The following is a 14647-nucleotide window of genomic DNA, read 5'->3' on the forward strand; positions in this document are numbered from 1 at the left end:
GAAACCCTGCAATCGGGCGAAAGCAGTCAGGCCCTGGGGAGAAAGGAAAGGGTCCCAATCAAGGAAAGGGAGGAGGAGGGACCTTTACGTCCCTCCTCTATTGGTTCTGGGAGGGGTAGTCGGGGCTTCCTCTGGATCGCTCTTAGGGGAAGATAAGAAGATGGAAAAGCCCGAAACGTCCTTTTTTTTAGGGTGACCTGAGTCTTGGGGATACGTGGGGAGGGGGGGTCTCAAAAAGCATAACCACCTTTGGTCTCCAAACCTCCCCTTTGAACCTGAACCCCTGCAGCCGCAGCCCATCCGCGACGCCCTCCTTTTGCCCCTCCCCCTCGAAACATTAAATATGTACTGAATCGGCGCCTCCTAAATACCAGGCACCGTTCTAGGCCAGCGAATGTGCAGAGCCTAGCATAGTACCTGGCACATAAGAGACGGAAGGATTTCTGGAAAGAATAAATGAAACAAGCTAGCGTAATACACCCGAGCCACACGGCGCGATCACAACACCGTGGTCCTTCAGCTGGGACCGCAGCCCCTATTCTGGGCTTCACCAGCCCACGTGCACACAGGTCCCAGCCCAGGTCCTCCGAGCCGGGAGTCCCGATCCGCCGCGATCCCAGCTCGCACCGCGGCGCCAGGCTCTTCCGCACTCAACAGTGACTTTTCACTTTCCGCCTTCCCATTCTCGGTTTTGGCTTCTCAACCAAACTCCGGTTCTGATGACTGACAGATAGGCACAGCCAGTAGGAAGTCAAAATGTCCCGGAAGGGTCGGCCTCTGGGCGAACAGGGAAAAGGCAGCAAGAGTGGTTGTGCAGTGGGGGCCTCAGCCGGTTGAGTGGAATTGTGGCGATTGCAGGTCCCAGTACGCCGCAGTCATGGTGAGATGGGGAGCGAGGAGAAGGGACGCGGGGTAGGGATTGAAGAACGGGGAGGGGGCACGGGAGCTTTGGGAGGCGGAGAGGGCCTGGTGGTCGTTTGAAGGGAAGCCGACCGCGGTGAGGACCAGGGGTTCGAAGGCGGCTCCCCGCAGCTGCACAGCGCTAATGTCACAGCTGGGCTTCGGGGTGTCCAGGCGCCTCCAGAGGGGAGGACGGTGCACATAGGAGCCTTCGGATCAGGGGCTGCGCCGGGGGCTCTGGCCGCATTTGGCCCGTCACGCTGAGTTCCTCCGCTCTGTCTGCCGCAGTCTATTATGTCCTATAACGGAGGGGCCGTCATGGCCATGAAGGGGAAGAACTGTGTGGCCATCGCTGCCGACAGGCGCTTCGGGATCCAGGCCCAGATGGTGACCACGGACTTCCAGAAGATCTTTCCCATGGGCGATCGGCTGTACATAGGCCTGGCCGGACTGGCCACCGATGTCCAGACTGTGTAAGTGTCGGGGGTCCCCGCCCACACGCAGGCCTCTTCTTGGACTAGCCTTGCCTGGTGTCTTGAGTGGCCCAGGTATCAGTCATCTACCAAACAGCACCAGTGAATCAGAGACTTTGCCGGACGCACCGTAAGCCATAAAGAATTGTACCCTAGCCAACTTTCACCAGCATTTACTCATTTTCTCTGCACGGAGCACCTTACATGCAGGGACTCATTTAAACCGCTTAAGTACAGTGCTCGCTTCGGCAGCACATATACTAAACCGCTTAAGTACATTACCATGCTGCCGTCCCATTTTGCAGATGAAGAAACTGAAGGTCTTAGAGTTTCTTGCCCAAGGTGCAAGTTGATGAATGTCACTCAGGATCTCAATGCAGGTCTTCCTGGGGCTTGTGCTCAGTCCCTAAATAACTTCAGGTCTAGTTGGGAAAGGGATACAGAAAGATACCTGATCCAAGATGAGTGCATATTAACTGCTAGATTCCTCATCTAGTGGATAGAAGCCCTGTGATTTAAGAGGAAGAGGAGTCTGGGAGGTGAAAGAGGTAGCTATTGTGTTGGTCCAAAAGAAGAAAAAAAAGGTATGAGGGTTATTGTCCTAATGGGTTGGTAGTGATGGGAAAGGAAAGGAAGGCATTTCTGAGAGTTTAGCAGCCTTAGTGGCTGCTTGGCTATTGTGAGGCCAAAGAGTCATTCACTGAGGGTTGGCTCTGTGTCTTTTTCATCTGCTACTAGTGTCTAGATTACTACTTGGCATATAGGTGATCCAGAAATGTCTTAAAGATGATTTTTGATTTGAACGTGTTGACCGAAATCCAGAAATTCGGGCGGGCTAGTTTTAGGGGAAGGTGATGACTGATTTTGACACCAATTTTGAAGGGACGAGGCAACCTAAGGAACATCTTTCGGGCAGTTTGGGAACTTGAAATCGTATCTCAGGGCTAGAGAGGCATCGGTGATCTTTTAAACCTCTGGGAACAGATTTTGGACAGAATATGTAGAGGAGAAAAATTAGCTGCCGTTCGAGAGCTGAACTGTACATTTAGTGGTGGGGGAAGACGAGAGGCCAGAGGAAAAGGATCAGGTTAGGGTTTCAAGAGGGAAGATGTCACAAGTGACAGGTCCTCCAGGAAGCTGGTGGCCCAAAGAACAGCAGTTCCTGGACTTAGTTCGTAGAAGATCAAGAGACTAGTTCACTAATGTGGGTGGAAGTTGGTCAGAACGTTTTCTCTCGTTTCCATCAAAGCTCCCTAAGTCTCAAGAACACGTGACTTGGAAATGCTTCCTTCTGGCATCAGGGCAACAGCTTCAAGTTGCCGTCAGTGTAAAGGCCTCCATCAGCCTTCCTCTCCGCCTCTCACACCGTTTCCTTTTCTTCTGGAGGCTTTCTCACCACCTTTGTAGGCTTGTGGGAGGTAACTGCTAATTTTGCAAGGCCTCAGTTTCCTCACCTGTAAGAGAAGCTCAGGTTGTGTCTGAGGCGCTTTGTTCTGGCGTCCTTTGACCCACTCAGGAGCTTTGCTTCTGGCATTGGTCTGCTCCTCCTCCCTGCCGGGGCCTGTCCTGGGCTCAGAGCTGTGGCACTGGAGGCCGTGTGGCCTTTGTTGGGCAAGTCTGAAACGTGGACATGAGGCCGGACTTCTGGTGAGAAAATCACCGGGAGAGGAAGAGAGGAGTCTTTGCTTGGCAAGGGCGGCGATTGTGTGTTTACCTACGTACCTCCTGCCCTCCGCAGGGTGGACACTCGGGCACCTTCAGGAGTGACGTCCTAACTCCTTTCTCCTCCTGTCACAGTGCCCAGCGCCTCAAGTTCCGGCTGAACCTGTATGAGCTGAAGGAAGGTCGGCAGATCAAGCCTTACACCCTCATGAGCATGGTGGCCAACCTCTTGTATGAGAAACGGTGAGCGGAAGTGTAGCCCGGGACTTTGTGGCCACGTGGTCATGGCTGGAGGATGATTCCTCCTCCCTCTCCCATTTCTTATTTGCAGGGTGATAACCCTGTTTTATGGGTCTGTTTTCTGTGGGCCTGACGACCAACCAGGAAAGAAAGGACTACTTCAGAAGAAGGCAGGGATCGCACACAGCAGACAAACTTGCTTCCAGGCAGCAGAATTGACCCCACCAAAGTGTGCCCTAGAGTCTCGGGACCTAGGAATTGGGTACCTGAATTTTTGTCCGTTTTCTTTGAAGACTTTGTGACGAGGAAAGCAGAGGCCTAGCTCTAGAATCCAGTGCAGAAGCTGGGATGGAAGCAAAGGAGAGCCCCACAGGGACTTTCCTTTTCTCTTTTTTTCTTTTTGTTAAATTTTTTTACTGTTTATTTATTTTTGAGAGAGAGAGAGAGACAGAGTGCGAGCAGGGGAGCGGCAGAGAGAGAGGGAGACACAGAATCCGAAGCAGGCTCCAGGCTCTGAGCTGTCAGCACAGAGCCCATCACAGGGCTCGAACCCACAAACTGTGAGATCATGACCTGAGCCGAAGTCGGACGCTTAACCCACTGAGCCACCCAGGCACCCCCCACAGGGACTTTTCTACTCATCTCTGGGCACAGCTGGGTAGCAAAATGACAAGTGGAGTTCTTTTTTTTTCCCCTTTATTTCTTTTTAAATCCTTTAGTTTGAAATAATTTTGAACTTTATGGAAAAGTCACAGAAGTACTCTTTAGCTTTCAAAGCTGAGTCGTTGCCATTTTCATACCTGGATCAATACTGTTGCCTTTGTAGTATTAAAAAGCTAAAAACTGTAAGAAGGGTTACCTTTTTTTAGGTGTATTTTAATATCCTCAGCTGTGAATTGTCTGCCACGTGTAACTGTGTTTATCAAAATCCCGAATTGAAAAAGGTTTAAATGATTTTTGTCTTAAGTTTTTATTTAAGTAATCTCTACACCTAACGTGGGGCTCAAACTCACAACCCCAAGATCAAGAGTAGCACGCCACTCTGATTGAGGCAGCTAGGTGCTCCTTAGATGACTTTTTAGAGTGTGGTGCCTGGGTGAGCCCAGTTGTTTAAGTGTTCGACTTCGGCTCAGGTCATGATCTCACATTTTGTGGGTTCGAGCCCCGCATCGGGCTCTGTGCTGACGGCTCAGAGCCTGGAGCCTGCTTCGGATTCTGTGTCTCCCTTTCTCTCTGCCCCTCCCCCACTCATGCTCTGTCTCTCCAAAGTGAATAAATATTTTTAAAAAATTAAACTTTATTTTACAGAGAGCAGGGAGAAGGGGCAGAGGGGGAGAGGGAGACTCTTAAGCAGGCTCCACACTCAGCGCAGAGCCCAATGAAGGGCTCGATCCCATGACCCCCGGATCATGACCTGAGCCGGATTCGAGAGTTGGATGTTCAACGGATTGCACCACCCAGGTGCCCCTAAACAATTTTTTAAACTGATTGTAGATGGGGGAAATGTCTTTCACACCTGTAAAAATTACCTCACATTTAAGTATATGAATAATGGCTCATGTTTCTGTTTTTGTTTTTTAGAATGTTTATGTATTTGTTTTGAGAGAGAGAGTAGGGGAGGAACAGAGAGAGAGAGAGAAAGAATCCCAAGTAGACTCCGTACCGTCAGCACAGAACAAGCAAACTTTACACCCAGCACGGGGCTTGAACTCACAACCAAGGTAGTGAGTTCAAGCCCCGTGCTGGGTACAGAGATTACTTAAAATCAGTAAGTAAACTTAAAAAAGAAAAGAGTCACATGCTCTACTGACTGAGCCAGTGCCCCATCGTGTTTATTGGGAATAAAAATACGGGGGCACCTGGCTGGCTCAGGCGGTACAGCTCTTGATCTCAGGGTCATGAGTCCGCGTCCCATGCTGGGCGTAGAGGTAACTTAAAACAATCTTTTAACAAGAAAAAGAAAACTACAGGATTTTTGAGGCTGACCTGGTAAGTCCTAGCTTCTCAGCTAACCGGGAGCTTTCTGTACAAGCCCACCTGAAGTCAGGGATTTTCTAGCAGGATCGACTAATTCTGTGATTTGCAAACTTGAGCAGTGGACAGAACCTTTTTTTTTTTTTTTTTTTTTTTTTTAGAATTATTTTTTACGGAGCTATAATTTAAGGTCATGCTCTTAGGTATTACTGAGAGCCAATATAAGACATGGGTAAATAAAGACAAGATGGGGCGACTGGGTGGTTCAGTCAGTTAAGTGTCCGACTCTTGATTTCGGCTCAGATCATCATCTCAGTTCGTGAGATCTAGCCCGATGTTGGTCTCTGCACTGTCAGCGGGGAGTCTGCTCGGGATTCTCTCTCTTTCCCTCTCTCTCTGCCCCTCCCCTGCTCGTGCTTGCTCTCTCTCTCTCTCTCTCTCTCAAAACAATTACATAAACATTTTTTAAAAATAAAGATAAGACATCTTTACTTACTATTTTTATTGAGAATAACGGCCATTAGCTTTTGTGGGTTTTTTTTTTTTTTTTGGTTTAATGTTTATTTTTGAGAGAGAGAGAGACACAGTATGAGTGGGGGAGGGGCAGAGAGAGAGGGAGACACAGAACCTGAAGCAGGCTCTAGGCTCTGGGCTGGAACTCACAAACTGCAAGATCATGACCTGACCCGAAGTCGGATGCTTAACTGAGCCCCCCAGGTGTCCCAGCTTTTGAGTATTTTATAATAGATTTCTGAGATTAATTCTACTCAGAGCTCAGGGTCTAGGACAAGTGTCCGATAATCTCCTATTTCCTGTAGGCAGACAACGAAAATAACCCAGCTTCCTGAGTATCCTTCTTTGCCTTGTCTGCCAAGAGACTCAGAACAAAACTCTGTGTTCAGTCTGGGTGTCTTGTCACTGTTTTAATGATTTTTATTTTTTAGTGTGTTTCCTATAAACTGCTTCAAGTCCGTTTTCGAAAGGAGTGGAGGTATAGGTAGATACATGAATAGAGAATTGAATGGTGGTAGGACTTTGGTGAGGATAGGGAAGAGTAGAAGAACTCAGAATTCCCAGAAATAGGAAGTGGAAGAGAGGGTCAGGGGGGCGGAGGCTATGAAGGCAGGTGTCAGGGAAAAGAAGTCTTAAAGCACTGTCAGATGGCAGGAGGTGGGGAAGGGTGAATCAAAGCTGGCCCTATGGGAGGCAACTGGCTGGCTGAGTCAGTAGAGCATGTGACTCTTAGAGTCTTGAGGGGCGCCCGGGTGGCTCAGTCGGTTAAGCGACCGACTTTGGCTCGGGTCGTGATCTCACAGTTTGTGAGTTCGAGCCCCGCGTCGGGCTCTGTGCTGGCAGCTTGGAGCCTGGAGCCTGCTTCGGTTTCTGTGTCTCCCTCCCTCCTTCTCTCTCTCTCTCTCTCTCTCTCTCTCTCTCTCTGCCCCTCTCCCACTCTTGCTCGCTTGCTCTCTCAAAAATAAACAAACATTAAAAAAAAAAAAAGTCTTCTGGGTAGGTCTGAACAAGAAGGCGATTGTTCTTGAGTCCTGGTTTCTCTCTGCTCCTGGCCTGCACAGGTTTGGCCCCTACTACACAGAGCCAGTCATCGCCGGGTTGGACCCGAAGACCTTCAAGCCCTTCATCTGCTCCCTAGACCTCATCGGCTGCCCCATGGTGACTGACGACTTTGTGGTCAGCGGCACCTGCTCCGAACAAATGTATGGGATGTGCGAGTCCCTCTGGGAGCCCAACATGGTGAGTTGGTGGCTTGGAGTGGGGCCGGGCTCTGAGGTGTCCACCCCTTGGCCATCGGGGAAGAATGTGTTTATGTGGCACACGATGAAGAGAGTGACGCAGGTAGGAGAGAGCCACAGCTGCTTGGCCTCGGGACGGTGTCCAGAAACGGCCGGGCCTTGGTGCAGGCTGGCTCCAGGGAGAACAGCATCTGTCAGGAGACCCCGGTCAGATATTTGCCGCAACAGCAGATGGTTCCTTACCTTGGAGTAACTCCTTACGGGCTTTTCACACCCGTTCGTTGAACAAACATTTAACAAGGTGTAGGGTCACAGCCGAGGCGGGTCAGCGGAATGGGCTCTGGAGCCGGGTTGTCTGGGTTGGAAACCTGGATCCGCCCGTCACTTAGTTATGTTCTCGGGTATGTCACTTTGTCTCTTTGTGCCTCCATTACCTCGGCTGTAGAATGGGGATAACGGCGTAGTCTACCTTAGGAGGGGCAGTGTGAGGGAAACACATGAAGACTGGAACGGTCCCTGTCGGGAAGGGTTGGCTGTCGTGCCAGCTCTGCCGGGCCCCGCTGGCCTGTCTTCAAGGGCTCGCTGCAGTCTGGTGAAGCAAGACAGACCCCCAAACGCATGTTAAAAAATGCAGTTTGCCAGGATGAGAGGAAACAAAAGGTCTGATTGGCGGAAGAAACAGCCTGTGCCAAGGTACCAGAGGGGCGAGTGTGTTCGGTGATGAGAGAGCTTGCTGTGGCTGCTCTGTGGGGGGAGATGATGGCGGAGAGCAAGAGTGGGCTGCGACTTCAAAAGGCCTTGAATGCCGTTCCAGAGTCTGAACTTTTCGCCGGTACCTGATGTCAAAGGTAGGTAGGAACCGGCACCCGCAGGTAGATGCCATAGGCTCTCGTGCTCGCCTGCAGGAGGCGCTGAGTGAGGCCTGAGCAAAGATCGTCAGGGGAGGGGCAGGGGTGCCTCTGGCGTCTAGAGCATTTGGTCATTTCAACCAGAAGTGAGGGAGGTGGAGACAGTGAGGGTGTCTTGAGTTTTCTCACGAAGCCAACCCAGATGGAGGACGTAGGAGAAGGAGAAGGTTTGGGGGGCTGGGGAGTGGGTTGACGGTTGGACAGATCGAGTTTTGAGGTACCTGTGTGACACCCAGGAGGAGAGCCCGTAGACAACTCCTAAAGCACGTGGAAGTCAAACAGGGATTCTCCCCATTTTACAGAAGGGGGATTGAACTTAGCGGAGGAACATGTGACTTGTCCAAGGTCACACTGCTGGTTAGTAGAGGCAGTTCAGGGCTTCGCTTTCCCTTACGTAACCTGCTTCCTTCTGAGCAGCCGAGGGGGCTTCCCACATCCCGGGAACCGTCCCTCACTTCAGGCGTGAGGGTGGCCAGAGTTGGGGATCTTGAGCCTGGAAAAGAGAGAGTTTAAGGGTTCAACCAAGTTAGGCTCTGAGGCTTCTGCTTGTTGGCAGGATCCAGAACACCTGTTTGAAACCATCTCACAAGCCATGCTGAATGCCGTGGATCGGGATGCAGTGTCAGGCATGGGAGTCATTGTCCACGTCATGTGAGTATGAGCTGGAAAAAGTCTAGAAGCTTTGCGTACACCTGCCTCTCCCCTCCCCCACAAACACCCCATCTTCCCATCCCCCTGATCAGGAGTGAGGGAGGAAAGGTGCTTGTGGCAGGCTTGGGATAGCAGAAATCCATGCTCCTCCAAGGGTGGCGGCAAGGAGCCTCTTGCGGTTCCCCTGGCCTCTGTCAGGTGAGGCTCCGTGACCCTGAGTTTCCTCCCTACTTGCTCACAGTAGGAAGTGTCCCCAAAGTCTCAGGGACCTGTGTGGGGATGAGCCACAGCAGCGCTACTGCAGACTGGTCAAGACTCTAGGTGACTCCCTCCTCTCCCAACTCCCGCCTCTGGGTGACATTCTGAGCCACGACTGGCTGGTGCTCCGGGCGCTGGGAATGATTTTCCAGCCCCAGCCGGCTCCCTAACTGCCATCCCCTTTCCTCTCGTCTGGAGCTGTCACCAGGAACCTGAATGGATGAAGTAGATGTCCTCCCGACAGCTTTCCTTGGGCACATCCCCAAATAAGCATTTGGACCCTTTAGTTATGGGGTAGCTTGCTCAATTATCACGAAAAACAGACTGGGGCTGATAGCAGACAATTCACCCTCGGGCCCTTTTATGTTCCTTGGGATGAAACGTCCTTCCTAAATGACTGGTCCTCCGGGCCTGGGGGAGCTCCTGCCCTTCTTCGGCGGGCTGTGCAGTCAGGCCGTCCTCTTACTCTTGGTGGTTCCAGCCCTGGAGAGCTGTCACTAGTCTCCTGTCTTTCCCCCCTTCCTCATCCCAGGCTGAGGAGACAGGCTAAGGTTAGTGGAACATGAGCAAGACAGTCAACCTAGAATTGGCTGGACAGGTCCGTTCTGCAGTCTAGAATGGCGTAGATGTTTTGTGACTTTTCTCCCTCTGCAGTGAGAAGGACAGGATTACCACCAGGACACTGAAGGCCCGCATGGACTAACCCTCTGTTCTCAGAGCCTACTTTTTTTTTTTTTTTTTTTTTTAAATAAAATAGTTTTTTTCTTTCACTTCTGCTTCTTTGTCTTTGGGACTTTTACCCGAGATCTTTGATCCCCGCTAGGCACTTACAGATAGCTCCTCAGGGTGTAGCTCAGCCCTTGGGTTTTCTTCTGGACTTGCAGCCAACTCTACCGGTACACCAGCGGGGAGAACATCGACGCGTCACTTGCTGAGTGTCTGCTGTGTGGTAGGCCCGGCACAAAGTGCTTTACACATTCTAGAATTTAATCATCATGGTGACTTAAGGCAGCTGACGTAATCTTCTTTTATGGGCAGTTAGCTTGTTCAGGGTGACTTTAATAAATGGTAAAGCAAAGGTGTAAACCCATATTCTATTTGACCCCAAAGCCTAGAATGCTTTGCACTCAATTCTACAGGAAAACTTTTTTTTTTTTTCCTTGAGAGAGAAAGAAAGTGAGCACATGAGCAGGGGAGGGGCAGAGAGAATCCAAGAAGGCTCCGCACTGTCAGTAACAAGCCTGACCCAGGGCTCCAACACACAAACCATGAGAGCGTGACCTGAGCTGAAATCAAGAGTCAGACCCTTAACCAACTGAGCCACCCAGGCACCTCTATAGGAAAACTCTTAAATCTTTCATAGTTTCAGGTAGAAATTTGGCTAAGTAACTACAAGTAATAGGCTTATGGATCAGTGTTTTGTTGTTTTTTATTAAAATGTTTGCTTATTTTTGGAAGAGAGAGCGAGAATACAAGCAGGGGAAAGGGAAAGAGAGAGGGAGACAGAATCCGAAGCAGGCTCCAGGCTCCGAGATGTCCACAAAGAGCCCGACATGGGGCTCGAACCCACGAACTAGGAGATCATGACCTGAGCCGAAGTCGGACGCTTAACCGACTGAGCCACCCAGGTGTCTTTTAACCTTGGGTGCACATTAGCCACAAAGATACTTTGATACCAGCCTTCAAGATTCTGATTTAACTGGCTTTTAAAGGCCTGGGTGCCTGTCTTTCCAAAAAGTTCCCCAAATTATTCCAGCTCCCAAACTTGAGCCTCCATCAGAATCTCCTGGAGGACCTGTTAAAACTCTGATTCACCTGAAACCCATTATTACACCTCATGTTTGGATTTAAATAGAATTAAATTAAAAAAAAAAAAAAAAAACTGTTTCTGATTCAGATCTGCAGAGGGACCCGGAATTTCTGATTCCCAGGTGCTGCTGATCCTGCTCGCCCAGAACCACACCGGGAGGATCACTAGATTTTTAAGCTCAATCTAAATGGAGAACATGAGGTACACAGAGGTCACCTGTTCAAAGTCAGCCACATAGCCAATCAAGGGAGAGCTGGGACAGGGGTGGTAGTTGTGTGTGGCTCTTAGCCAGTGCTGGTTTTACGTAGTTAGAGAGGCGAGAAGCGGGTGGTTTGTCCATTTCTCAATGTGCGCAGTAAGGTCACGACGGCTGCCCAGTTCTGGTGCCTGTGCTCTTAACCGCTGCTCTGTTAGCCACATCTGAAAGCAGGCGGCCAAAGTCACGGCCTGTATATACTCTTTCTCCAAACTCAAGCCAGACACTGATTTCACCCAAGCAGCCTTTGAAACTGGGGCCAAAACCTTTTAATTCTGAGAAAAATAAAGGCTCGTTTCCAAAGGACTGACACATGACAGATGTGTACACAAAGTTTTTTGAGTTTTATTTGTTCCTTGGGTTGGAGATTCATCTTCACATGCATGCATTTTTAAACAGTAACAGTGTCTCGAACTGTTCCGAGCAGACATTAGACAAGCACAAGGGGTTGAAAATTCCTATTTAAAAAATGGAGAGTGCGGTGAGAACCGAGAAGTGACACACACGTGAAGGGGTCGTATTTATCCTGCTCCCCCAAAAGCTGAATCTCAGCTTCATTCACATTTTTTGATTACAATGATTTGACCTGATGTTGAGGTGTGCTGAGCGGCACCGGCCTCCCCCTAAAGGCTGTTTGTTGGTTCACAACTCACAAAATAGCTCTGAGCGACGGGGAAGGAACTCCTCTGGAAGTTTCCTCCCCAGCCTCTGAAGGATCTCGGCACAACTCGCTGGGGACAGCTGAGTCTCCCCTTCCCTCTGGAGGCACTCTTCGTACGCGGCACATCTCAGAGGAAAGCTAGGCAGTCACTGCCCCTGCACGTGGCTGGTAGGTTTGGGGGCAGTTCGGATGTGTTTTCCCTTTGATTTCTGTGCTCAGGCTGGACCCCCGCCCCCCCATTTCTGCCAGAAAGAAGTGAGGTCCCTAGACTCGGGGGAGCCATATAAGGCCAGAGCTGTAAGGGCCATTTAAACACACTGTCCCTTCTGGCCCCTAACACTCGAGTAGCTCAGACGCTAGGGAGTGCTGAAGTTTTTTTCCCTCCCAACTTGAATTGGTAAGACAATTGGGGGGGTGGAGATTGGCTACTGAGAGAAGTCCTGTGTCTTTGGTCCACCTCCCCAGGGCAGACCCTGGCAGACTGAAGAGGGAAAGTCAACTAGGGCAGGAGTCTAGTCCCAAGCCTTGAGCGCTACCAGGGGACCTGTTTGAGGCCTAAAGCACAGGCGAGAGAAACAGTAGGAGTAGGGAGAGGGGAGGGAGAGCTGCCTGTGGTGGGAACTTAGAAGGTGCCACTGAGAACAGCCACAGGGGCGACTCGTGGCACCCGCCACAGACCAGTAACCCCTGAGCTAGATAAGGAGAGATGGAGCGCTGCTTCAGTCTGCTCCCGGAACTGCTGGCTTCCCAGCCCGCCCTGTACCCCCAAACCGCAGGGCACAGGGAAGGAGCTTGCACTGGGCGGGGGGGGGGGGTGGGGGGGACAAAGACTCAGTGGTTCACTAATAGGAACAAGGGCCAGAGGCCTTCATCTAGTGGTCTACGCGGAGTCTTCAGAGGACCAGCCTGGGTTTCTCAGCCCCAGACTCTCAGGACGGGTGAAGCTGCGACTGGCTAGGTGGTCAAGGTGGGGGGAATGGAGAGGAATCCTGCCCTGACCCCCATCCCGGGCTTCACCCAGTCCGTCACGTCCTATCCTTACACCTGGTTCTTAGGAGACCCCCAAATTATTCTAGGGTGCCGTGGGACAGCTGAGCTTTTCTTCAGGGCTCCAGAGAGGAAGGCTGAGGGTAGTCCTTTGCTCTTGGATGCCTTCTGTAGGGAGAGCGGGAAGGTGGGGCTCTGAGAAAGGAGTGGGGGCAGACAAAGGCTTGGCCATCAGTTCACTTTCTCCACATTCAGACCACAAACCAAACACATCGGCATCATTACAGAAAGAAGAGAAAGAAAACTGGCATAAACCAAGATAAATAGCTTTTAAACATTTGAATGCCAAAGGAATTAGAGGGCCAAACCCAAGGTTTTGAAGATAGCACAGAGAATGACCTTTTAAAAAAATCTAAAGTCCACCCGACCACAGCTCAAATGTTTTGACCCAAACAACAATACTGTCAAAAAAAAAAAAAAGCATTTGAAACAGAATGCTACTCTCAAAATGTAAACAATATACAAAAAACAAAAACAAAAAAACCCAAAAACCCCACAAAAAACACAAAACTCAATGTTAAAGAAGTTAGATACCTGGTAGCTCATTTTTAACCGATGGATTGTGTTACACTTTTCACACACATGATGGCAACATAATCAGCAGACCAAACGCAGGAAGCCGGTGGGAGCCCAAGGCTGTGGCCTCTGCTGGAGGACAGCCCGCCAAGCTCGGAAGATGCGGGCCTCCCGAGGGACAGATCCAAATTTCCATTCTTGATTAGGAGGTGGGGAAATCAAGTCCAAACATCGTTCCTACGTAATCCTGTCCTAAGTCAGATCTGTTTTCTCCGTGAGCCACTTGGTTCCAAGTTCTTCCCCAAGTCACTTCATGGCCTTGCTGCTGATCATTCAGAGCTGCCTACGGCCCCTTCCTGGGCCGGGGGGCGGTTGTCTGACCTATTTGCCTCTTCCAGAACAGTTCCAGCAGCCTCACTGGAGTCCAAGAATGCTGCCTCCATTCCCCCCTCACCTAAACGCTGCAGGTAGGGCACGGAGGCGGTGGTTCCTGCTCCAGAAGCTGAACTTGGCCAGGTTTGGAGGGAGCCGCAGGAAACCAATCCATCCATTTGAAATGTTTCCATAAACTTTCATCGCACCTGTGGGGTTATCTACAAAAGTTTTACCATAGATCATCCCAAATCCCCAGTTCCGGGTGAGGGGGTGAGAAGGCGCAGGAATGTACCTCCCCCAACACAGGGCTGTTCTCTCTGAGCCAGACCAGACAGCTCTGATGGCATCACAGAATGACACCCGGCTCAGTTCTGAGGCCTGGGTAGCTCAGCAGGTGGGTGGGGACCCTGCACGAAGCTGCAGGAAGCCATTCCCGAAGCACCCCTGGGGTGGCAGATCTGCTCAAAGTTAAGACGGGGGCATCAAGGAAAACAGCCCCAAAGCTGGGCCAGGTCGAATCCCGTTTCAGGCCTCCACATTGGATTTCCTGGGTCACATCTTCAAGTGACTCCGCGGCAAGCTCAGGCTTGGGTGCCACACTCCACGGTGGGGGGCGGCACTCCCTGATGGCCAAAACTGTCCAGGGGGACAGACCACAGGCACAGGGCATCAGATTATCTACATGGTGGCCCTGGGGCTTGAGGAGGCCTCTCTGCAAGGAGCATCCCAGGCACGTGGAGGTCTCCCCCAGCTAAAAGCTCAACTACAAGGGAGGGTGCGTGGGAGAAGGTCAGGAGGAAGTCAATGGATGGAGGGCACAAGGCCTCACTGGATACTCATCAGGTTCTGGGGGTTTCCCAAGGGGAAATAACCATCGAAGCATGAAGGCTCCTGCTGTACCTAAAGATGCTTTCTAGTTCCTCTTGACCAACGGGAGGCAGGCTTTAGACAGAGGACATCTGAACTCCAGCAGCCAAAGGAGCTCAGAGGCGTGGGTGATGATCGCAGGGTTCTGTGAGAACCAGCTGTCCAAGAGCCCAGCCTCTACCCCCACCCCTCACCATCCCATGAGGATGAACTCACGCCCCTGTGAGATCTCTGATTCTGATCCAAGATGCCTGCTGTTGATTTGGAGGACAGCATTTAGATGGAGGAATCAGGTAAC

The 14647-nt window shown here is 50.9% G+C and overlaps 1 protein-coding gene across 1 annotated transcript; it reads left to right on the forward strand.

Annotated features, from left to right (window-relative positions):
• Positions 1-727: 727 nt before the first annotated feature.
• On the forward strand, positions 728-9587 carry PSMB3 (proteasome 20S subunit beta 3). Its single transcript, XM_047081160.1, has 6 exons — positions 728-880; positions 1189-1373; positions 3171-3278; positions 6824-7001; positions 8465-8559; positions 9472-9587. Exons 1-6 carry the CDS (start codon positions 878-880, stop codon positions 9518-9520), a joined length of 618 nt encoding a protein of 205 aa, XP_046937116.1. The 5' UTR covers positions 728-877; the 3' UTR covers positions 9521-9587.
• Positions 9588-14647: the final 5060 nt, after the last annotated feature.

Source organism: Lynx rufus, unplaced genomic scaffold, assembly GCF_022079265.1.
Source record: "Lynx rufus isolate CCGP_SWC_20201006 ecotype Redwood Valley unplaced genomic scaffold, mLynRuf1.p SCAF_18, whole genome shotgun sequence".
NCBI classification, from domain to species: Eukaryota; Metazoa; Chordata; class Mammalia; order Carnivora; family Felidae; genus Lynx; species Lynx rufus.

What these genes read in the sequence shown, in the direction of transcription:
- PSMB3 (XM_047081160.1), top strand. An exon ending in CCCTCTGGGAGCCCAACATG is followed by an intron (nt 7,002 to 8,464) that starts GTGAGTTGGTGG and finishes GCTTGTTGGCAG; the next exon opens with GATCCAGAACACCTGTTTGA. An exon ending in GGAGTCATTGTCCACGTCAT is followed by an intron (nt 8,560 to 9,471) that starts GTGAGTATGAGC and finishes CTCCCTCTGCAG; the next exon opens with TGAGAAGGACAGGATTACCA.